The sequence below is a fragment of the Schistocerca cancellata genome, chromosome 2 (genome assembly GCF_023864275.1).
Source record: "Schistocerca cancellata isolate TAMUIC-IGC-003103 chromosome 2, iqSchCanc2.1, whole genome shotgun sequence".
NCBI lineage: Eukaryota > Metazoa > Arthropoda > Insecta > Orthoptera > Acrididae > Schistocerca > Schistocerca cancellata.
Window position 1 is genome coordinate 108,011,742 of NC_064627.1, and position 21,997 is coordinate 108,033,738.

At 42.9% G+C, this 21,997-nt stretch overlaps 1 protein-coding gene across 1 annotated transcript in view; it reads left to right on the forward strand.

Moving 5' to 3' along the window:
• The window catches only part of LOC126151301 (uncharacterized), a 51,765-nt gene extending 31,144 nt beyond the window's left edge, over positions 1 to 20,621 (forward strand). The window contains exons 7-11 of the mRNA XM_049915932.1: positions 859 to 1,939; positions 7,381 to 9,433; positions 13,675 to 13,822; positions 13,913 to 14,003; positions 17,549 to 20,621. Of these exons, the coding sequence (XP_049771889.1) occupies positions 859 to 1,939; positions 7,381 to 9,433; positions 13,675 to 13,822; positions 13,913 to 14,003; positions 17,549 to 17,716 (3,541 nt within the window). The 3' untranslated portion in view covers positions 17,717 to 20,621. The remainder of the gene's footprint in view (positions 1 to 858; positions 1,940 to 7,380; positions 9,434 to 13,674; positions 13,823 to 13,912; positions 14,004 to 17,548) is intronic.
• Positions 20,622 to 21,997: the final 1,376 nt, after the last annotated feature.

The following is a 21,997-nucleotide window of genomic DNA, read 5'->3' on the forward strand; positions in this document are numbered from 1 at the left end:
GATATATTCAAAATTTCAGCCTTCCCGTATAGTTTTTATATTCCTCTCTAGCATCATGGAAGTTCTCCCTTATGTCTTAAAACGAGTCCTATCACCCTGTCCGTATTTCTTGTCAGTGTTTTCCGTATGTTCTTTTACTCACTGGTTCTGCGGAGAAACGCCTCATGTCTTCTATTATTAGTCGCCCTAATTTTCAGCGTCCTTGTATAGCGCTACATCTTAAATTCTTCGGCGTTCTCCCGTTCCGGTTTCGCCACTGTCCGTGATTCCCCACCAGAAAATGCTGTGCTCGAAAATTACGTTTTCAGAATGTTCGTCCTCATATTAAAGACTATATTTGATACTAGCTAGGCCCTCCTTGCCTGCGCTAGTCTCCCCTTTATGTTCTCGTTGCTTCGTCCATGGTGTATTATTTCGATTCCTTAGGTTTGTTTACTTTGTGATCACCAGTCCTGATGTCACTCTGATTCTAATCTCATTTTTGCTGCTCCTCATTAGTTCCCTCTCTGTTTGGTTTACTCTCAATACGAAATCTGCAATCATTAGATTGCTAAGTTCTCAGTTGTTCCTAACTTTAAAACCGAAAGACTCTTACCGTTGTCGTCATTCCAGTTTTTAACTTTTAGTGTGTCTTCGATTTATAAATTGATCTCCAGGGCCCAAACATTACATTCCTATCGTACACTCGTTTTAATCCCATCACTTCATTCTTGGTCTTCCATTTACGTTCTTGTAAGTACTGTGTGTTACCCGTCTTTCCTTATTGCTTCCACTAATTTTTCTGAGACTGTATTTTGTAGGTCCAACAAATGGAGTGTACTCGCTCTGATATGCAGTATTCTGCTCCGTTTCACGCAGCCGTCTGCACCGCGACAGCAGCTCCCCCTTCTGGCTGTCAACGGAGACGTCAGCCACGGGCCTGCACAGCGGGGCGGACCTGGACAGCAACTACGGCTGTGGCGACGCCATGTCCATCAGCGACTACCACCAGCAGCACCAGCAGCACCACATGCTGCACCACCACCACCAGCACCAGCACTCGCACCAGCTCGGCGAGGTGTGGCCCAGCTCGATGGTCTCGTCCAGCCCGGTGGGGCGCGGTGCCTCCTCGTCCTCGGCCGCCACCATGGAGCGCTGCTCCAGCTGCATCAGCAAGCTGGGCGCCGCCTCCATGTCGCGCTCCTCCACTTCGACCACCAGCTACCCCAACAGCGGCGCCGTCGGCGGCGTGCCGTTCAACCCCGCCTGGACGATGGACGTGGTGGGCGCGGACGGCGCGGCGGCTGCCGCCTCCTCGTCGCCGTGCCACCGCCACTGCGCGTGCGCGCGCAGCAACGCCAGCAGCGGCTGCGACTGCATGTCGCTGTCCTCGCACGGCAGCAGCGGCGGCGGCGGCGGGGGCGGGGGCGCGCCTTCCGAGTACTGCGTGCCGCGCTCCTGGTACGACCGGCCGCAGTCGCCGCACCTCGCCCACCAGCCGTCGTCGCTGCCGCCGCTGGTGCCGCCCAAGAGCCCCAAGACGCCGCCGATGGCGCACGGCTTCCAGCAGGCCCAGCCCACCACCAACGCCGGCCTGCCGCCCAGCGTGGCCCACCCCGCGCACCCTCCCACCGCCAGGGTGCCGCCGTTCGAGGCCTGCCGCTGCCAGTGCTGCCCGCCGTCGAGGCCGCCCAAGCCGCCGCAGCTGTCGCCGACGCCCACGCCGCCCCCGCACTCCCCGGTGACGGACTCGCCCAGCAAGAAGAAGATCAAGAAGCCGCCGATGCCGCTGCCGCTGGTCACGGAGCAGCCGACGGCTTCCAGTGCGGCCTGCGCCTGCCCGCACCACCCCAAAGTGGCGCTACTCAAGCAGCAGCACAGGTCCGAGGCTGCCGGCCAGCCCGTCCCGTATGAGAACTACGACGTGCCCAAGTCCCTCCTAGGCAGTGTGCAGACACAGGTGAGGCTTTATATATAGAGACACTGTGGTGTCACCGCCAGACACCACACTTGCTAGGTGGTAGCTTTTAAATCGGCCGCGGTCCGCTAGTATACAACGGACCCGCGTGTCGCCACTGTCAGTAATTGCAGACCGAGCGCCGCCACACGGCAGGTCTAGAGACAGATCCTAGCACTCGTCCCAGTTGTACAGCCGACGTTGCTAGCCATGGTTCACTGAGAATTACGCTCTCATTTGCCGAGACGATAGTTAGCTTAGCCTTCAGCTACGACCTAGCAAGGCGCCGTATTCAATTTATATTGATATTCAATTAATGTATCATCAAGAGCGATGTTCTGTAAATGTGGATTAAAGTTAAGTATTCCAGAAGCTATGTACTTTTCTTTATAGCATTCATTACGTATCCTGTTTCAGACCTCACGCCAGCCTGCGTGAGTTTAAGCGCGTGCCTTTCGGCTTCCTCTCATTGTGTCTAGGCTATCTTGTCTAGACACAACAGACACGTCGCTTGATATACGTATGACACATTAACTGGGGAAGCAATTTTCGGTCGGGCTAGGACATTCCTGCCACTCCTCTATACACACAAACCGGTCGCTTGATACACGCATGGTATACTAACTCGGGAGAAATATGCTGTCGGAGCAGGACATTCCTACCACTCCTCTACAGTATACAGGGTGAAAAGTATTTAAACCGACAAACTCTGGCAGGTTGTAGGAGCCATCAAAACAAATATTTTTCCCTAATGTCATTTTCTCCTATCAGGAGTATTTAAACAGGTAGAGGAAGATTTCTCTGGCGGCAAATTAATTATACCAACAAAAACTTTACCATTTTTATGACCAAGACACAACACATTAACAAAACCCAATTTCAGTTACAGTAGGTTTTCAAAAATGCCTCCACTGACACGTAAACAAAGGTTACACCGTCGGATCATGTTCTGTGGCATAAACCCCAGGAGTATCCTGAATTACAATGTTGTCATATAATGACATGATTGAGACCGTGGCTGTTGTTTGAAGACAAATGTTGATGGTGTTAGGACAGCAACCAGCCACAAATTTATTTTCAATTCCTTTATTCAAAGGAAACCGTTACCGGTTTCGAATCGTTGTGATTCATCCTCAAACGGTTTACACGCTTTCTTTATGACATTTGGTGTGTTTTTACAGATTAAATGTCCTAAAATATAAATAAAACATAATTATAAACACGCCACACACAGATGGTTGCGTTACAGATATACGTTGCATGTGACTTACGTGAAACGTCGGTTTCGAGTGTTTGTTTTCATAACATTCGACAAACAGGTGTAAATGCATTTCCACTGCATCTTCGTTGTTGCACACGTAAATAGTTCTCACTGTACACTTTAGATTTGTCGCTGACTTTGTCGCTGTGTACAGTGAGAACTCACGTGATTTTCCTGTGGGTGGGCGAGGAAAACATTTCAGCAACACAGCCACTCATAATCGACACGAAAAGGCCTTATGTGGTGGCAAAGAGGGCGTAAAGAACCCACACTTTTCCCTGGAGCGTCGGTTCCTCCATTTCGCTGTGGAGAACAACAGTTCACAGTGTGATGAGCAACAGCACGATGTTATTTGCAACCTTTGACTTTCCTGACACTCGCCGAGTGCTTCAACCCTACGCTGAGGACATCGTGGGCCAGCTACCCCACTGAACGTGGTCCCACCCCTTTGAAGTGCAGTGCGACCGCTATTTTTGCTCTGGTGAACAGAGTATAACCACTAGGGACTGTTCAAAACCATTCGACGAAATCTGAACGTGATCGGAAGCAGCGAAGGATACTTAAGCATTACAACCTTCCTGTTTTGCACCCTCCTGTATGGGATAATCACGGTGAGGTGCAACATTGACAAATGAGTGAATAAAATGGCAAAGGGTGGCTAACACGTCCCCCCCTCCCCTGTGCCATAGTTTGGCAATACTCCTGGTGTCAACCACCCGCCTTCGCTGAGTACTTTAAAAATGTACTTTTACAGGTACCCGTGACTGAGACATAGGTGGTTGCAGACATTTTAAAATGTTCAGCAAAGGCGGGTGGTTGACACCCAGGGTGTTGCCAGGTGCTTGCAGACATTTTAAAATGTTCAGCAAAGGCGGGTGTTTGACACCCAGGGTGTTGAAGGGGAGCGGTGTTTGCCAATTCATTCACATGTGTGTCAGTGTCCCCCTCCCCTTTCCTCCCTCCAGTGATCACTTTACTAGAGGGCGTGAAATGTCGAAGGGTCCGCCTAACACCCCCTCTTCCGTGCCATAGTTCGACAACACCCACTGCTGCTTTGACCTATTTTAGCTTTCGTAGCTTTTGAAAGGTCCCTTGTAGTACACCAGAGCAAAAATTGCGGTCGCACTGCATTCCAATGGGGGGGGGGGGGGGGGGGGTTGTTTGGGTGAAGAGACCAAACAGCGAGGTCATCGGTCTCATCGGATTAGGGAAGGAAGTAGGCCGTGCCCTTTCAAAGGAACCATCCCAGCATTTGCCTGGAGCGATTTAGGGAAATCACGGAAAACATAAATCAGGATGGCCGGACGCGGGATTGAACCGTCGTCCTCCCGAATGCGATCACTTTCAGCAGGATTGTCACCCCACGATGCCCTTAGAGAAAGGCTTTAGCATTCGAGGAGTGTCAAAGGTTCTCGAGAACGTCATCCTATTGCTCATTACAATTCGAACCGTGGTCCTTGACAGGGAAATGTGTGGGAATCAGTGTCCTATCAAAAAGGGGTCGTTTCACTGACGGCCTTTATGCCACTCAAGCAGGGCTATTCGTGTCGATTCTGAGCGGCTGTTTGTAACGTTTTCCTTGGCCACCGATTAGAAAACCGCCTGATTTCAACGCTGGATGTGGCAGTTCTTGCCTGCATCGCAGAAGCGTCAATAAAGGGGCGAACTGTTGGTAAGAGGTGGTGAAATATGGTGCCTATGTGACATAATTAACTCCTTTACACATCACATAATTTTTTGAACTCTGGTCTTTTTCCTCATGTGTCGAAATCTTGCTGTTTTAACGTCGCCACCATTACAGAGAAAGTTTGTAGGCAATTTTGATCCAAATTTCAAACTTCTACGTCGCAATGGGACACAGTTATGTGGAATCGAAAACCTCATCCTTTAGTTGTGTTGCGCAGAGTAATGCGGAGCAACAATGTGGGGCCGATGATTTGTCTCTTGTTAGACACGCCTGCGCCGAGTGGTGCGCTGTGCAGCTGTGTATTACAAACCGAAACTTGAAAAGTGGTATCTGTCATTTCTGTCTATCTCTCGTAGTTCGCGAGTTGGCCTTCCAGAGGTAATTATAAGTAACCTTGTACGCTTAAGTTTGCTATCTGTCTAGGGTAAGACAGCCCTAATATCTATAGGGACAGAGTAAGGCTGTGAGGAATGTGTCCTGTAAAAAAAACTACATTTCCACTAAATAATTTTCAAAACCCACGGAGACCCACGGAGGTTGGTGTGGTGATCGGAAACAGTGATATCTCAAGCGTAACTCTGTGACCCTGGAACACATGCAAACGCCACTTGATACACATGTGATACACTAAATGGGGGAAAATATCTGCTGTCAGAGTAGGACTTTCCTATCGCTCCTAAACTGGACGTTTGGGATGAGATGTGTGGAGGGAAGAAGTAATATAAAAGCATAACTATGTAACATTTCAACAGATCTTAGTACACACATCTAGGAAAATGAACTATTTGTGTGAGACACCCCCAACATTCGGATTTGCGAGAGTTGTGGTGAGGCTTTCGTGACATATATGCTTAACTGGAACATCTGAATCAGTTTTAACGATCTTGGCACATGTACCACTTAAAGCATGATAAAATATACTATTGGGGCGTAGCCTCATTAAGGGTAGTGAGCGTCGGAAAAATAATAGAGAAACGAACGATATGCGCATGACGCGTTTCTGTCCTGTGTTTGTGTCGAGGTTTGGTGTGTTTACTGTGGCGTTAGTCTGATTGGTGATAGTCCTGATGATTCCTGACCTGATTTTCGTATCCAGTATTAATATTAGGACATATGAGTAATCTGGCAACACTGAATATTGTGCTAGTGCTTAATAACGTCCTAGCACGGAAGCTGTTACGAGAGTCCTCTCATAAGACATCACAGAACCTGCAGATAGTTAATGGTACAGCTTTCGGGAAGATGTACCTAAGATCAAAAACAGAACAAAATTCTTTGTTGCACAACCTTGCTACATCTAAATAATACAAGTTTCTTTCCTCCATATGATCGAAGAAGGAGGCATGAAACCGTCCCCCCATTTTGTTATGATGACCTTTCGTCTTCTATAAGCCCCTTACGTTGCTGTCATAAGTTGCTGTCATAAGACTCGTCAGCCTTACATTCACCCTGAAACATATTTCTGAGACCAGTCGTTAACCGACTAGACAAACCTCGACACAAACACTGGACAAAAAATTATTAATCGCTTTCCACCTCCACTTACCCGCTTCTTGGTACCAATCAACGTCCTAAAACCTTTAGAGAAATAATCCATAGGACAGTAATTAAAAAGACGACAGAGCACAGCACAAATGGAAACGCCGATATCACACTATTGTACTTTATTAATAATCACACAGAAACTTTTTAACTTGTTTCTGTCCACGCCGTCACCATGTTTTAGCACAAATGTATCGTTCATGTATTCGTTTTGAAACTAATGTCCTGGTTGCAGACTGTTGGGTTGGCAGAAGAGCCAACACCGTGTTACTAGAGGAGGCCGAAATGCACGCGTTTTAGCTCACGCAGAACTATACTGAAGTGAGGTCTGGAACATGACAAGGAATTAAAATCCAGAAAGCGGACGTAATTAGTTTGATACTTAACTTTAATCAATTAATGATGAACGTCGCTCTTGACGGTACATGATTCACGATATTATCAGTTCAGAAGACATTTTTGAAGAATATGGCGCCTTGCTAGGTCGTAGCAAATGACGTAGCTGAAGGCTAAGCTAAACTGTCGTCTCTGCAAATGAGAGCGGATGCAGGCAGTAAACCATCGCTAGCAAAGTCGGCTGTACAACTGGGCGAGTGCTAGGGAGTCTCTCCAGACTAGACCTGCCGTGTGGCGGCGCTCGGTCTGCAATCACTGATAGTGGCGACACGCGGGTTCTACGTATACTAACGGACCGCGGCCGATTTAAAGACTACCACCTAGCAAGTGTGGTGTCTGGCGGTGACATCACACAGACCATTACTTATTCGGATACACATTAAAATATTAATTATGATACAGCTCAGAACCTAAAAAATGTTTACTCAGTTGTTCGTTCTCTGGACGAAAATATATTGTTTTAGTATACAAAACCATATTGAAGCATAATATCTCCTATTCTTTATGTATGTACAGAAGTAAGTTTTTAACGTGCTCTGTTTTATTTGCTTTTCGTAGGAGCCGAAAGAAGATACGAGACAAAGTGATACCCTGAACAGATCGTCACTAAGCACAAGTACCACAGAAGAGTATTACGACACTCCGAAGAGCATCAAAGATTCCCTGGCCTCGACGACTGAAATGGAGATCACCACGAACCAGTACGGCAACTACGACGTGCCGCCCAGTGTGAAAACTTTGCGGAAGCCCTGTGGGTGCGTCATCAAGCTGTCTAAGAAGTCTGTCCTGGTCACGTCTTTGGTCGAGACGACCAAACTCGTCATGGAACACGAAGATCCGTCAGAGAGCGCTCCTGCCAACTGCCCTTGCCAGAAAGTGATGTGTTGGGCGGAGAACCTAATGATGTTGCCCTACTGCAGGCGTGGCAACGGCATTGAGAACACCGGTGTTCCTATCCAGAAGGTGAAACTGAGTGGCGAGGGCAAGATGCCAGTTGTCAACACGAGCGGGGAGATAGCTATCTACGCGACTGTGGATAAGTCCAAGAAGAGCAGGAAACACTTACCATCCTGCAGCCAGGGACCTTGTACATGTCCCAGAGTGACAGCGGAAGACGCAGAACAGAATTCTTCCCAGTCGAACTACGTGAATGTCGATATAGAGGGAGAGAGTTCGAAGTGTTCTACTACTGGCGAACAACAGACAACTGGAGACGAATTCTGCCAGATGGATACGAATTACGAAAATATTGACTTCGCCCACTCACTAGAGTACTACGAGAATGCCAAAGACGTGCTGATGAGGGCAGGTATGAATCAGGACGCCTCAGATAGTGGAATGTCTGGCGCCACATGTTCACAGAAGTGTGAAGAGCCCTCCTCGGGGGAATTCGGGACACACTACGGCACTCACGAGATCATGGTGTGCAGTAAATGTGGCCACGAGTGTCACGCTTTTCTGTCCGGCCCAATGAGTGCGGGAAGTGACGGAGACTGCCGTATTTCAGCACTGACCGAGAGTGCAGAAGCAGCAAGTGCCAACGCGCAAGACGATTACCTGATGATGGAACCTGCAAAGAACGGTTCAGCGGGACCGAGCACCGGATCAGCAGGTAGAAACCATCCGGGTTATCTCCCGATGTCTCCAGTACCTAGCGGGGCCACTGCTGCAAAGAATGATCTGCTCAAGCGCGCGCACCAGAGGGGTATGTGCAACTTGTCCAGTGAAAAATCCGCTAGCATCCCCAGTCTGGCCAGCCCAATAACTCAGTCTGCGGACAAATGCTGTAAGAGGTCGGAGTTGGAGTACCACAGAGTACCTGGCGCAGCCATGATGATGAGCCCGTACCTAAAGCAGCGGCTTGCCGAATCCGACGAGCGGTCACACCAAGTGGTTTGCAGGAAAAGATCGAGTTCCGCGGATTCGAGAAACCCAGAAGCTCTAGAAGACGTGAACAGCGTTATTCAGTCAAAGATGTCACCGGCTCCGGTGAGGAGGGTGTGCGCGAACGCTATGTTCCATAAATGCGATCCAAAGACTGAAATGATATCCACTACAGAGAGTGAAGTCTCATCGGCATGTGATGTTCACAAAGAAACTCCACAACCTGATGGCGCCTCATCCAGACAAAAGGAAGAGGCAGTTGCTGCAAGCCAGCCAGGGAGCTCCGACGAATCCGTGCCCAGCTCTCGCCGACCCAGCATTAACAACTGCGAGCTGCCAATATCGGAACAACCCAAGGGGTCTCACACTGCGGTACCAGCTTCAGTCCACATTCGGCGATCGTCGAGCGTCCCATGCAAGTCCGGAAATAACCGCGACTCGTCCAGCTCCAATGATTCTGGCGTCTCCACCGGTTCTCTGAAACAAGGAGGAGGTGACTTTTCCGAATTTGAGCTGCCCCTGACGACGTCCGTGTCAGCGAAGAAGCACCAGTACAGCTTAGCTAGGCATCCTGGCTATGTCACCAACTGCTTGCACTCCTCGTTACCGAGGAGATCCAAGTCAGTGGATCCTCTCAGAGACATCACCTTCCAGTTCCAAAAGATTAAAGTTCCAGCCAAGTCTTCTTCGGCGGAGGCTGAAGTGCCAGTATGTCCGAAAGCCAGAGGTAACTATGCTTTCTGTTGTCATCAAATTAACAAATCCTCGCATTTTTTTCAGTATTTTAAACATAGCTGCGCAACAGCAACGGTTCCACGTAATAAGACTAAAAACACCCGACCAGTTGCAATGGATAAAGAAATCTTTACCTAGGTTTCGGCAGATTTAAATCTGTCTTCTTCAGAAGGCGGCAATTTTACATAAATATGGAATGATGTATCATTGTCGTTTGTACAAATATCTGCATAGATCCATTAGCCCAAATTAAAATATACACCTGAAAATAGGTTTGTCACGTAAATAAAAATTAGTACATGGATGTAGCAGAGCTCACAAGCGACTCAAGCTCTGCTACATCAAGCTCTGCTACATCCATGTACTAATTTTTATTTACATGACAAACCTATTTTCAGGGCTATATTTTAATTTGGGCTAATGGATCTATGCAGATATTTGTAAAAACGACGATGATACATCATTCCATATTTATGTAAAATTGCCGCCTTCTGAAGAAGACAGATTTAAATCTGCCGAAACCTAGGTAAAGATTTCTTTATCCATTGCAACTGGTCGGCTGTTTTTAGTCTTAAATCCTCGCATAGTAGTTTATCCACATCCATTCTTTGTAAATCACTTTGTGTTACCACGTAATAAAGTCTCTACCAATACCATTCAAGCAACGAGCGACCACATGAAACTAGGAAGGTTTATCACGGGCTGAGTTTGATTCAGAGAATACTGAGGAGAAAGTAATGCTTCCCCAGAAGAAAGATTACGAAAGTTTCGTTCAACCAAGTCTCTAGTATTTTTCGTCTGTCTGTGATGTTTATCAAATCGAGGAAATGCAGTGTCAGGAATGCAACGTCGTTGTTTTACAGGAAATGAAAATAGTTACATAATGAAGGGCTTTGCAGTATTTATCAAACTCTGTATAGATGTTCATAACTGTTCTTAGATGATTAAACTTTCATCCGGAACTGATGTCCATCGTCATCAAAATCAGTATGTCTGACACCCCTGAACCCAATTACATTCCTATGTTTGTTGTTTGGGATAAACAGCCTGCATACGTCATCTTGAGAAATATCTTGCCATACTTCAACTACATGTTTCATCACATTGCTTGCTGGACGCTAGAAGAAAATATGCGTCTTCCAATCATATCCGAGACATGCTCTGGTGAGAACTGCAGTGTGGGGTCTCGCATTCTACTCGTGGAAAATACCATTTTTATCCTGCTCATGAAAGGTATGGTAACAAGAACTACTATTATTGCCATATACTGACAGTCCCCATTCACCAATTAACAAATCAGTCCCTTTGTAATATCTAATAGCTCCTCTCATCATCATGACTGCAGAAGTTGGTGGGTCTTCTCTGAATACCAGGGAATGTTATTCAGTGTCTCAATTGACTCTGCTTCTACACCATGCAAGTCTTTGATGTGGTGTAAGTGGTGAACGACGAATGGCAGCTCGAGATCTCACTCCAGTTTCCAGTAATCTGTTGCCGATAGTTCGTGGTGACTGTCTGCCTGTACCGTCTCACCTGAGACAGTCTGACAATGCTACGATTCTCTAGTGCTGTAGAGCTTCTGGTATGATCAGTGACTATTTTTATTGCCACACCTGTTGTTCTGAGTCTGTCTCGTCATCACTCGTTCCGTATTCACTCTACGTACTACAGACCACTGTCTGAGAGATCTGTTCCCGTATGATACATACCAATGAATAGACGTTTCCAGAAGTCCGGAAGATAACGATAGCTGCACATAGGTGTCCTGTGGATATGCTGTGTTGTGATCTCCACTCGAAAAGCTCGAATAACGTTAGATACATCCAGTACCTATTATTTACTCGCATCGTTTATAGCCGTAGGAACAGCTGCTTTCCACAGTGGAAATACTGACATTAAGCCAAAGAAACTGGCCATCAGCAGTGCCCACGTCCTTACCTCATAACGCACTTCGGAGAGGTTTGAAATTTGATCCACGTTATTTTAGTCTGATGGTAACTGATTTCCATCCCTGCTACCAAACGTGTTTTATCAGGATCTTCCGCTCATCGTTGAAATCTTTTAGTACCATGAAAATGTCCTTCGAAAAATAAAGATGGTTAAGATATTGTCGAATAGTGCATAATTCTTCTTTTCCTCTGCTGAGGGTGATAAAGCTTCCTGTAGAATGTTCTGATGATACTGAATCTTTGTTCCTTTCAAATGTACTGCGTCATTAAGTAAGTTATAGCGTTTTTGCTGGAGAAACGTACGCAAAATGATTTCCTATCTGATTGTATTGCATATATATGCCTTGTAGTTGCACATTAATGGTGCAGTGAAAGAATGTTAATTTATTGGAAGCTTAAATTAATTCTAACTGTTGACAAGGAGTGGGCTATAGTTGTTGTAGTTCAGCATAGTGGACATGGACACGAGACCAATTTTAACACTAGAAAGTTTATACCTTCAGAGTCGAGTGAAAAGGAAATGCCTATTCAGTGCCACAAACATGTCATGTTTTGTACCTACAAAATAGCATGTGTGGGAAGTGTTACTCTTCCGCTTTCGCCTCGAGATATCTTCTGCTGAAATTCGTCGTTTGCTACTAAAAGATAAGGGAGAACATGCTCTGTCGGAAACGGCGTGCTGAGATTGTTTTCGATGATTCAAAGACGATGGTTCTGAGGTGAGTGGTAAAATGCGACGTACTCGGTGTGGTGTACCGTGAGCTGCTGCAACTGTGAATGCTGAACGGTTGTAAGCACAATTTTTCACTTTCAATCTTGCAGTTAAAGACAAACACCTCCAATGTGCTCAGAGGTGTGACAAAGGAGTTCCGCTTCTTGACAATGCCAAACCACATTTCGCAAGACTGGATGTCTTACCCCTCCCGCGCCATATTCACCAGGCATAGCCCCTTCCAGTTATTTGTTTCGGCCCCTGCAGCATGGCCTTACTGAACAACACATAAGATCTCCAAAACTGACTAAATGAGTGGAGCATCCGTTACCGGAAAGTGCGAAAAGGTTGTAGCTGCCAAAAGACACTATTTGCAGAAAATTACCTTACACCATTCTATTAAAGTGAACATGTGTTTTCTGTCCAACAAAGAGAGAGAATTAATTAATGTATCCAATATTAGTTTTAACAGTTATGTAGTAATGTAGTTGACGGAGCTGTTCCTCCTTGGTATACAAAACGGTTTAGAACACTCTTGCAGAAACAACGAAACAAACATGCAAAATTTAAACAGACGCAGAAGACCAAAGCAAACTGCAAAACGATTTAGAAAAGATATCTGAATGGTGCGCAACGGGGCAGTTGACCCTAAATAACGAAAAGTGTGAGGTCATCCACATGAGTGCTAAAAGGAACTCGTTAAACTTCGGGTACACGATAAATCAGTGTAATCTAAAAGCCGTAAATTCAACTAAATACCTAGGTATTACAATTACAAACTACTTAAATTGGAAGGAACACACAGAAAATGTTGTGGGGAAGGTTAACCAAAGAATGCGTTTTATTGGCAGGACACTTACAAAATGTAACAGATCTACTAAGGAGATTGCTTACACTACGCTTGCATGTCCACTTTTAGAATCCTGCTGCGCGGTGTGAGATCCTTACCAGACAGGACTGACGGAGTACATCGGAAAAATTCAAAGAAAGGCAACACGTTTTGTATTATCGCGAAATATGGGAGAGAGTGTCACAGAAATGATACAGGATTTGGGCTGGACATCATTAAAAGAAAGGCGTTTTTCGTTGCGACGGAATCTTCTCACGAAATTCCAATCACCAACTTTCTCCTCCGAATGCGAAAATATTTTATTGACACCGACCTACATACAGAGGAACGATCACCAACATAAAATAAGCGAAATCAGAGTTCATACGGAAAGATACAGGTGTTCATTTTTTCCGCGCGGTATACGAGATTGGAATAATAAAGAATTGTGAAGGTGGTTCGATGGACCCTCTGCCAGGCACTTAAATTTGATTTGCAGAGTATCCATGCAGATGTACATCAAAAATGTTGTGCTCGCATAAAATTCGTTTTCGTGCCATTCTTTACGCACCAGTGACGGGTTAAAGATTTCAGCTGTAGTTTGTGACGAATTAATCTCGAATTTAAGAAATCATATCAGTTACGTAACGACTGTATGGCCCTTACATCACTATACTGTGTAATACGTAAATTATACCAGTTGTTGTTCAGCAGATGTAATGATGGAACTCTTCTGTGTGCAGGCTTCCAGAGTCCGGGCGGCGAGAGCGCCGTGGTTGCGCCCTATATGGACTCTCGCAGTACCAGCAGTGGCACATCTGACATGTCCGACTACATTGAGACTCTGTCGGTCTCCTCTCACAGCTCCTCTGACGTCCAGGACGCTCTACTGTAAGTGTGATGACTTCATTGCTCTTCACCAGTTGCTATTCCGCTGTTTTCCAACTGGCAAATATACGTATTCTTTTGTTATTGTTCTAGATTGGGAAGACAAGCCACAACAACGCTGAGGCCGAGGTCTGGAAAGGAATATCAGCTAATCGACCGGTCGATACTTGACGGTGACATGAAGGTAATGTCCATATGCATTCGTGTGCTACGTGTAGTAATATAACCTTCTGAGATTATGTCGTAGTTCAAACATCCATTTACTCCCCACAGGTCGTAACCCCCAAAACGTGAGTAATCCTCCTTCACTATTGGTCCGTAGGCAAGTCTATACGCTTCACATCTGAAATTTTTCGAGAAACGAATGCAATGCAAATGTAACTTCAGTACTGTCATTTTATGATTACCCTGTGGTGGCAGGGGGATGGGGGGATGGAGGTGCTTTCTGGTCAGCTCAGTTATCCCTTACTGTGTTTCTAAGATTTAACTCCAAAATCAGTTGACAGGACGATAACTCCTAATCTTCCTTCCTTTCTTCTTCACAAGATCAGTTACTGTAACAAGGCAGGGTTCTGTCGAACCCTGAAACTATTGGAGCAATCTAGTGTTACTGAGGAAAGAATTAGCTTTCCTGCTGTGATTCACATACACTCTAGAGAAAAATGAAACCAACAAGGAAAAAATTGGAAAATTCAGTATTGCATATCTTTCTGAAGAAAAAACGGCGGAATTTTGTTGTAGTGTATTGAATACGGTGACACATTGGACTCGAACGATGCGAGTAAGATTATATCGTAATCACAGTATTAGCAACTTTGTTGTTGTATGGTAAGGCCACGTGTTACTGGGAGGTACAGTGACTTACTCTTGTGCTTAGTGATAGGAGGTTTCGGTCAGTGTTCTACCTTTTAACAGTTACTTAGACTTTCATTCAATAATTTCTCTGTAACGCTTTCTCCAGTGACAATAATCTTTGCACTCCAGCAATGATATCTGTCAGTAACTATAGTACGTTGTATTTTATGGCAAGAGAGTGTGAGTTTAATCTTCCACCTGCATAATATTAAAATTCTATCAAATACTATGATTTAGTGCACAGGTGCTCGTACCACGGAGACGCAAAGGCCTTTCATGGAGAGGCGTAGCTGTGCAATTCTCGTTAGAAATGTAAATAATTGGGTGTGCAGTAAGGTTACTCTTAATAACTTAGCTCTTAATAACATATCAGTAAACTGATTGTAAGTAATTTCAAGTAAATCAACGAAGGAAACCGCAATGAAAAACTGAAAAGATAATATGTAATGAATTTTTATCTTCACACGCTTAGCAGTTCGTTATCGGTGGCTCTGATAACTGTGGGCTATCGACTTTTAGTAAAATCTGACAGCAGATATTAAAGTTCGTCGACAATATGGAGCTGTGACCTTAAATTTCCACGGAAAGTAACTGTGATACTTCACTGTCTCCAACAGTTAACGGAACAGAATTTCAGTTCGATTGGATAACTGGGGTTAAAGTAAAATTGAAATAAATGTTGACCAAAAATATTGCACGACAGATACACATGTGAATTTAGTAAAAGCATGTAAAAAACAGGACAGATGCGATGACTTTTCATTAGCAAAGAAGAACGTGCGAAGCAAAAAGCTTGAAGAATTGAGGCTACTCACATTTCAGATAATTATTTCTATAAACTTGTTTTCGAAACTTTTCACGTTCACGCTCAGGTGGGCTTTCAGGAGTTACATTTGTAGTAAACTTCTTTGTACTGGCTCTTTGACAAGAAGATATGAAAGATTTCAATATATCGCCTTGAGTGATATTTACGTGATAATCTGTGTCGGAGATGAATTTCTGTTTGTTGGTTGGTGGTGAGTTCCTATGCGACCAAACTGCTCAGTTCATCGGTCACTACATTTACACACTACTTAATATAACTTTAACTTACGCTAAGGACAACACACACACCCTTGCCCGAGGGATTACTGGAAGCCGGCCGTTGTGGCTGAACGGTTCTAGGCGCTTCAGTCCGGAACCGCGCGACTGCTACCGTCGCAGGTTCCAATCCTGCCTCGGGAATGGATGTGTGTGATGTCCTTAGGTTAGTTAGGTTTAAATAGTTCTAAGGTCTAGGGGACTGATGACTTCAGATGTTAAGTCCCATAGTGCTCAGAGCCATTTGAACCTTTTCTTTTTTTTTTTTTTTTGACTACTCGAACCTCCGATGGGGGGAGCCGCGCGAATTGTGGCAAGGTGCCCAACACCGCTTGGCTACCCCGCGCGGCTAACGAATTTCTGTAGTTACTGCTTCAGTATGGATGGCATTATAGTTAATGTGCATCCACAAGCTTTCATTGCTGCAGTAAGTGAAGAAATTCGTTTCTCGACGTAACGTGACATAACTGTTACTGATGTGGACACTTTAGAACGTTGCATATGTTCTTGTCAAGGAGCCAGTATCCAGCATTACGCTACGAAAATAGAGACGTAATTTAGGCACACGCCATCTAATAATGACTCTGAAATGGTTGTATAGCTAGTTCATGCAAATAAACGAAGTGACAGGCTGCAGTTATCATGAGCTATACGATATCCATAGTGGATAAGCTTACTCTCTTCCAGTACGTTTGCAGTGTGGCCAGATTACCCTTTCTCATCATAGTGAACAGCCAGGGCGTGTGGTAGAATTTGTGTTGATGTACCTACCAGCAACTAAATTGTTGTATTATTGTGAACTTTCATACTTGTATTAGAACAAATAAGCCCTCGGTCACAAATATTAAGTCAAAATTGACCAGGTTTCGACGCTACTATGAGCGCCGTCTTCAGAATAAGACTAACTGTTCTAAAACATATTAAGTATATAATACATTAATAAAATTAAAGTTTGTACTGACTGGAAAAAGATGCAGTACTTACAAGTCACATATTAAAAAAGATCTAAGCCGGAAAGGCGACGTAATGAATAGTTGTAAGTAAGATGGCGAGCCGCTAAGGGCTTCTCGTACTTTAGTGAACAAGGGTTGCAACAAGACTGAGGTGCCCACGTTAGATAGTGTGGGCAAGTAAACATGGTGTGGCTACGAGCGCCATCTAGTAGCCGCAGGCGCTCGTAGCAACACCATGTTTACTTGCCCACACTTTCTAACGTGGGCACCTCAGTCTTGTTGCAACCCTTGTTCACTAAAGTACGAGATGACGTCGCCTTTCCGGCTTAGATCTTTTTTAATATGTGACTTGTAAGTACTGCATCTTTTTCCAGTCATTACACACTTTAATTTTATCAATATTTTATATACTTAATATGTTTTAGAACAGTTAGACTAATTCTGAAGACGACGCTCATAGTAGCGTCGAAACCTGGTCAATTTTGACTTAGTATTCGTGACCGAGGGCTTATTTGTTCTAATATAATTCTGACACGATCACTGAACCTTAGCAGCTATGTTCAGAGTTTTCATACTTGTCTCGAATGTGTATTTGCATAGTGCAGTCGAATAATCTTTTTGTGTAACAATAATTAATAATACATCAACATTTTACCAAACATGACTAAATACCACTGTATTCTCTGTTAGAAATACCATAGCCACCAGCATTTTCATTATCACCACTGTTACTATTGCCACCATTTCGACCATAATCATCATCCTATTGAAGTTCTTAGTGTCGTCTTAATACGGAAGGTGCACTGGTAGTAAGCTTACCCACTTCGATCTGTGTTTGCAGCAGGGCGATAAAGCTGGCCATCCGCTTCGCACCATCGGCGGGCAGTACGCCAACATCACGCCGGTGCCAGAGAAGTCCGAATCGCCGTCGCCTGGTTACATGAGCGGCTCTCCAGGTCAGGAGCGGGATGACCAGCCTCTCATCTTGCACAACTTCGCAACAAAGTAGACTACCATCAGCTCTGCGTTGCGGCTGACGTGGGTCAGCGACTGCCGATGGAAGCCATTTTCCGGCACCTGTAGGAGTGTGCGTTACTGCAGTGCATCCTGAGCAGCTACTTGGGCTCATTGACTGGAGCTCGTTACATCGTATGATGAAGGCAAGAAGCTCCTCGATCACTGCCGTTGAGAGTTTGAACTGTGTAACAAGGTGCATCGCCTGTCCAACATAAAGACCATTTCAGAATACGTTCTCCTCCTATTGCAAGGGTCCTATCTGTGTATATGTAACAAATTAATGTCAAAAAGTGTACTGCATTCGAGAGCGTAAGAAGTAACAGTATAAAACAACGGTCGTAGTTCTACAGTGGCCATTCTTGTAGCAAATTTAGTTGAATGGTGTCGGTATCAGGTAGCACCATTTTTGATATGTGTCGACCATGGACTTATGCAACAAAGAGACTACAAAATCACGTACACCTTACTGGATTTACAGAACGCTACCAATTTCATTTCGCGAGTTTTATTAATGGGAAACAACTCAGCCTTTAACGTGAAGGCTACTCTGCGTCCTCCTTCCGTCATGACCTGTGACAGACATGGGTTATCTTTCTATTCTAGGTAGTCTCTATTATATCTAACCGAAAATCTGAATTCACTTCCAACTAATGTTTTCACCCATAAAAGAAAAAACATTTCTGTTGTTTTCAAGGCATTTTAATATTTTAAAATTGCCAATGTATGCTTTACATTCGTTGATTTGCATTTGAGAATGGTAAATACCATTTTAAAAATAACATGGCCAGAAAACGAAGTACCAAAAATGAATAAATCTGGGCATATAAAATCCAAAAACTGTTCAAACGTACTGTCACATTAACTCGAAACAGACAGTGTTGCAGCATTTCATATACATTTTGTTTATTTGCAGTTGCTAAGGTTTTGCAGTGAAAAGTTTCCTTATTTGAAGGTAATGTTACCTTAGCTGGGTACAGGTAAACTGATATTATGATACATGTAAATGAAATGTAATATAATTTTTTATATGTTCAGCAGGTTTTTTGATATTAGCCACTGAAGAATTATTTTGTAATTTTCACGAAAATTTAATAAGTTATGTTAATATTTTTGTAGTGGTTTCAATTGCTGCTAATAATGACATTTATTTCTGAAGATACCTATGAAATTTGCTCACAACAGGAATGTGTATTTGAGCTTAATGCATGATCACAGATATTTCTTAAATTATCTCTTCCCAGTAAATCTTTTATACGTATTTTGATATAATTGACTACCTGGTATTTACTAGTGATTTGATATTTCTAATCATACAGTAGAATTTATTTATCATGAAAAATTGTGGAGGAAAATTGTTCTTTCACTTTTTTATTCTTATATACCCCTTTTATAAAGTATAAGTAGAAAAGTGATGAGAAATTGTTTTCACTTTTTAAGGGGACGTACATATATACCCATTGCTAATATTATAGTTGATTGAAATATTTTCTACTATTAAAACTGAAATGATGGCAGTTATTTTGTATGTGTGTGCATGTGCGGTAGATGCGTATAACCCAATAGAAACTAGTCACATGGCAGATTTTCATTTTATTTCATGTGCACCACTGTGACAGAGCTGACAAAGAGAAACAGAATTTTTTGAGACATGTTGGTATGGAGTATTGATGAAACTGATGGGACATACTATCAGAAGAATTCATCCAGTTCCTGTACGGATCCATAATGGTTGTACTTAGTGTATTTAAGAATTTTCTGTGGCTGATGTGGATACAGTGATATAATCATGCCCCTTAACTAACAATGCAACATTTATCTTATAAAGGAGAAGGACTAGTATGTTAGATTTCAATACAGAATTATTCCACTATGTTGTTCTGTTAATTCCTTGCTTATTATTTTACTTTTGTATAATGGATATCAATGATGGATGCTCCTTTCTATGACTGATTACTACAAGGATAAATTTGTTTAGCTGAGTGTACAGAATGCAACAGTTCCAATTTTACAAAGACCTCATGTTGTAAAATGAAAATAAACAATGTACATAGTCTTTAAAAGTAAAGAAATTTTGAAATTAAAATCATAAATGTGAAGAGTAGATGTAAGCATCACAACATGATGTTAGCTAACCTGTAAGTTTTTGAGATTATACCACTTTCAAACCATACTGCCAGACTCTTTACAGAGACATAAGCTTATGAGAGACATTTCTTGCCATCTTTTAAAAGAATACTACTTAAAATGAAAACATTATAAGTATGCTGGAATTAATTTTAATCACTTTATCAGAAATCAGTTAGCCCCAGTCCTCATTTACTGATCTGCAAATCTTCATTTGATTAATACTGTTCAAGGTCAATGTAACAACACTATAAAAAATTGTGAACATTTCATCTAACATGAAAGTATTATTTTCGACTCTTATTTCAAAAGGAAATGTAAAAACTACTTTGTTCTTTGTACAGTTATTTTATGCTGAGTAGCTGCATCCAGTACTTAAGAACTAGAAATATAATTTTATTTAATCTAACAGTCTACTTCTATGCACAGTACATTTCTATCCTTCTTGTTAGTAACAGCTGGTTTCATTCTGGCATCCCACATTACAAATTGCTTAATTTTTAGCTGCTTATGTTTATTCTGTCATGGAACAGTATTCAGAGCTAGTCAAAATTATGTTTGCACAAACATGTAAAGATAACTGACTGATTGAAGTATATTTTGAAAAAGTGGTGTTTGTGTTAATAACTGAAGTAAAAATGAAAATTCTGCAGTAGAAGTTGTGTGAAAGTTTGATATATGTAATATGTAAGATTAAGCCATTGACATAAAGTTGTAAGATGAGTCTGTACAAAGCAAGGCAAAAAGGATTTATTAAATTATTGTACTTAGAATTATCTGTATTTATGTGATTTTTTAATTCACCTCAACAACATACCTAAGAGCGTTACTTTATGACACCTACTCCTTTCAGTAACTATTCCTGTTGTCTGGATGAAACAGAAGTGTCAAAAAAATTAATGGCCAAATTAGATCCTCAGATTTGCAATATTAGTTATTGCTCATAATTACGTACTTCCAGATAATGGGTGGTGTAAATTAAAACTTTTGATTACATTTATAAATACAGTTATATTTACTGTCAAATACTTGAAGTTTGGATTTTTTATCATAAGAATTGCTTGGCAGCTTTGTTATGTAATGGATATAAGACAATCAGCAATATGCATAAACAAACGAAACTGTGTAAGACTTTTTTTCTACTGCAGTAGTAGATCATCCATTTCTCTGTAGCATGGAGTATTTTTTAATGTGATAAACACACACACACACACACACACACACACACACAGTAACTCAAAAGAAGACAAATTTTGCACATTTATATTGGCCATAGGACAGCAGGCAGAACAGAGATCAATTATAACATATGACCATACCCATAGTTTTGAAACCAATTACCAATGGACAAATCATACATGACTTTGTCTGTGAACAAGATATTAAACAAAATAATATTGCAGTGTGACTGTAAGGAAATCTTACATGTTCTGAAGCCACAGTGCAGTAGTACCTTGATTTCCATGCAGAGTAAGAGTTTACTAGTTGTCCATATATGTGGTCCATTTAACACACTGACAAACTGGTCACCAACAACTGGAAGCATTGTATCATGATAGGTGCAATCTTGTATGTTTGACAATGCACATTTGCTGCTTGTTATTCACTGCACCTAATAGCATATTATTTTGAATAATGCTGTAATGGCATCATATTATCCTGAAGAATTTGAACAACTGGTCTGTTCTGCACCATATGGAAAATTGCTACTTAGTAAATCAATGAAAATCTTTACTAAGCAGCTTTCCTAATGGTAAAACATATGCTCCCACTGAGCAGACGTAATGTGTTTGATCACAAGCTTTTCTTCCAGACATTTTTGGCACCTTCAGTTGTACATTTACTTTCTGAGTATATACAGTGAGAGGACACACAGCCATACCCTTATTACCACTCAGATGATCTGCAAGAATGGGATGTAATTTATAGAACAATCACAGTTGCGGCTTCCCCATAAATGTGCTAAAATGGTGCTAAACAATATATCTGCTCACTGTGATAGTCCTAAGCTACTTGCACAGAGACACCCATCTGCTCACTGCAGCCTCTCTGAAATATGTGCCTTACTTGAACAAAAGGGTAGACTGCTCCATGTAGTAGCACACAATTAGAGTTATGATGTTCCTAAAAGGGAGCAACTGGTATTGGA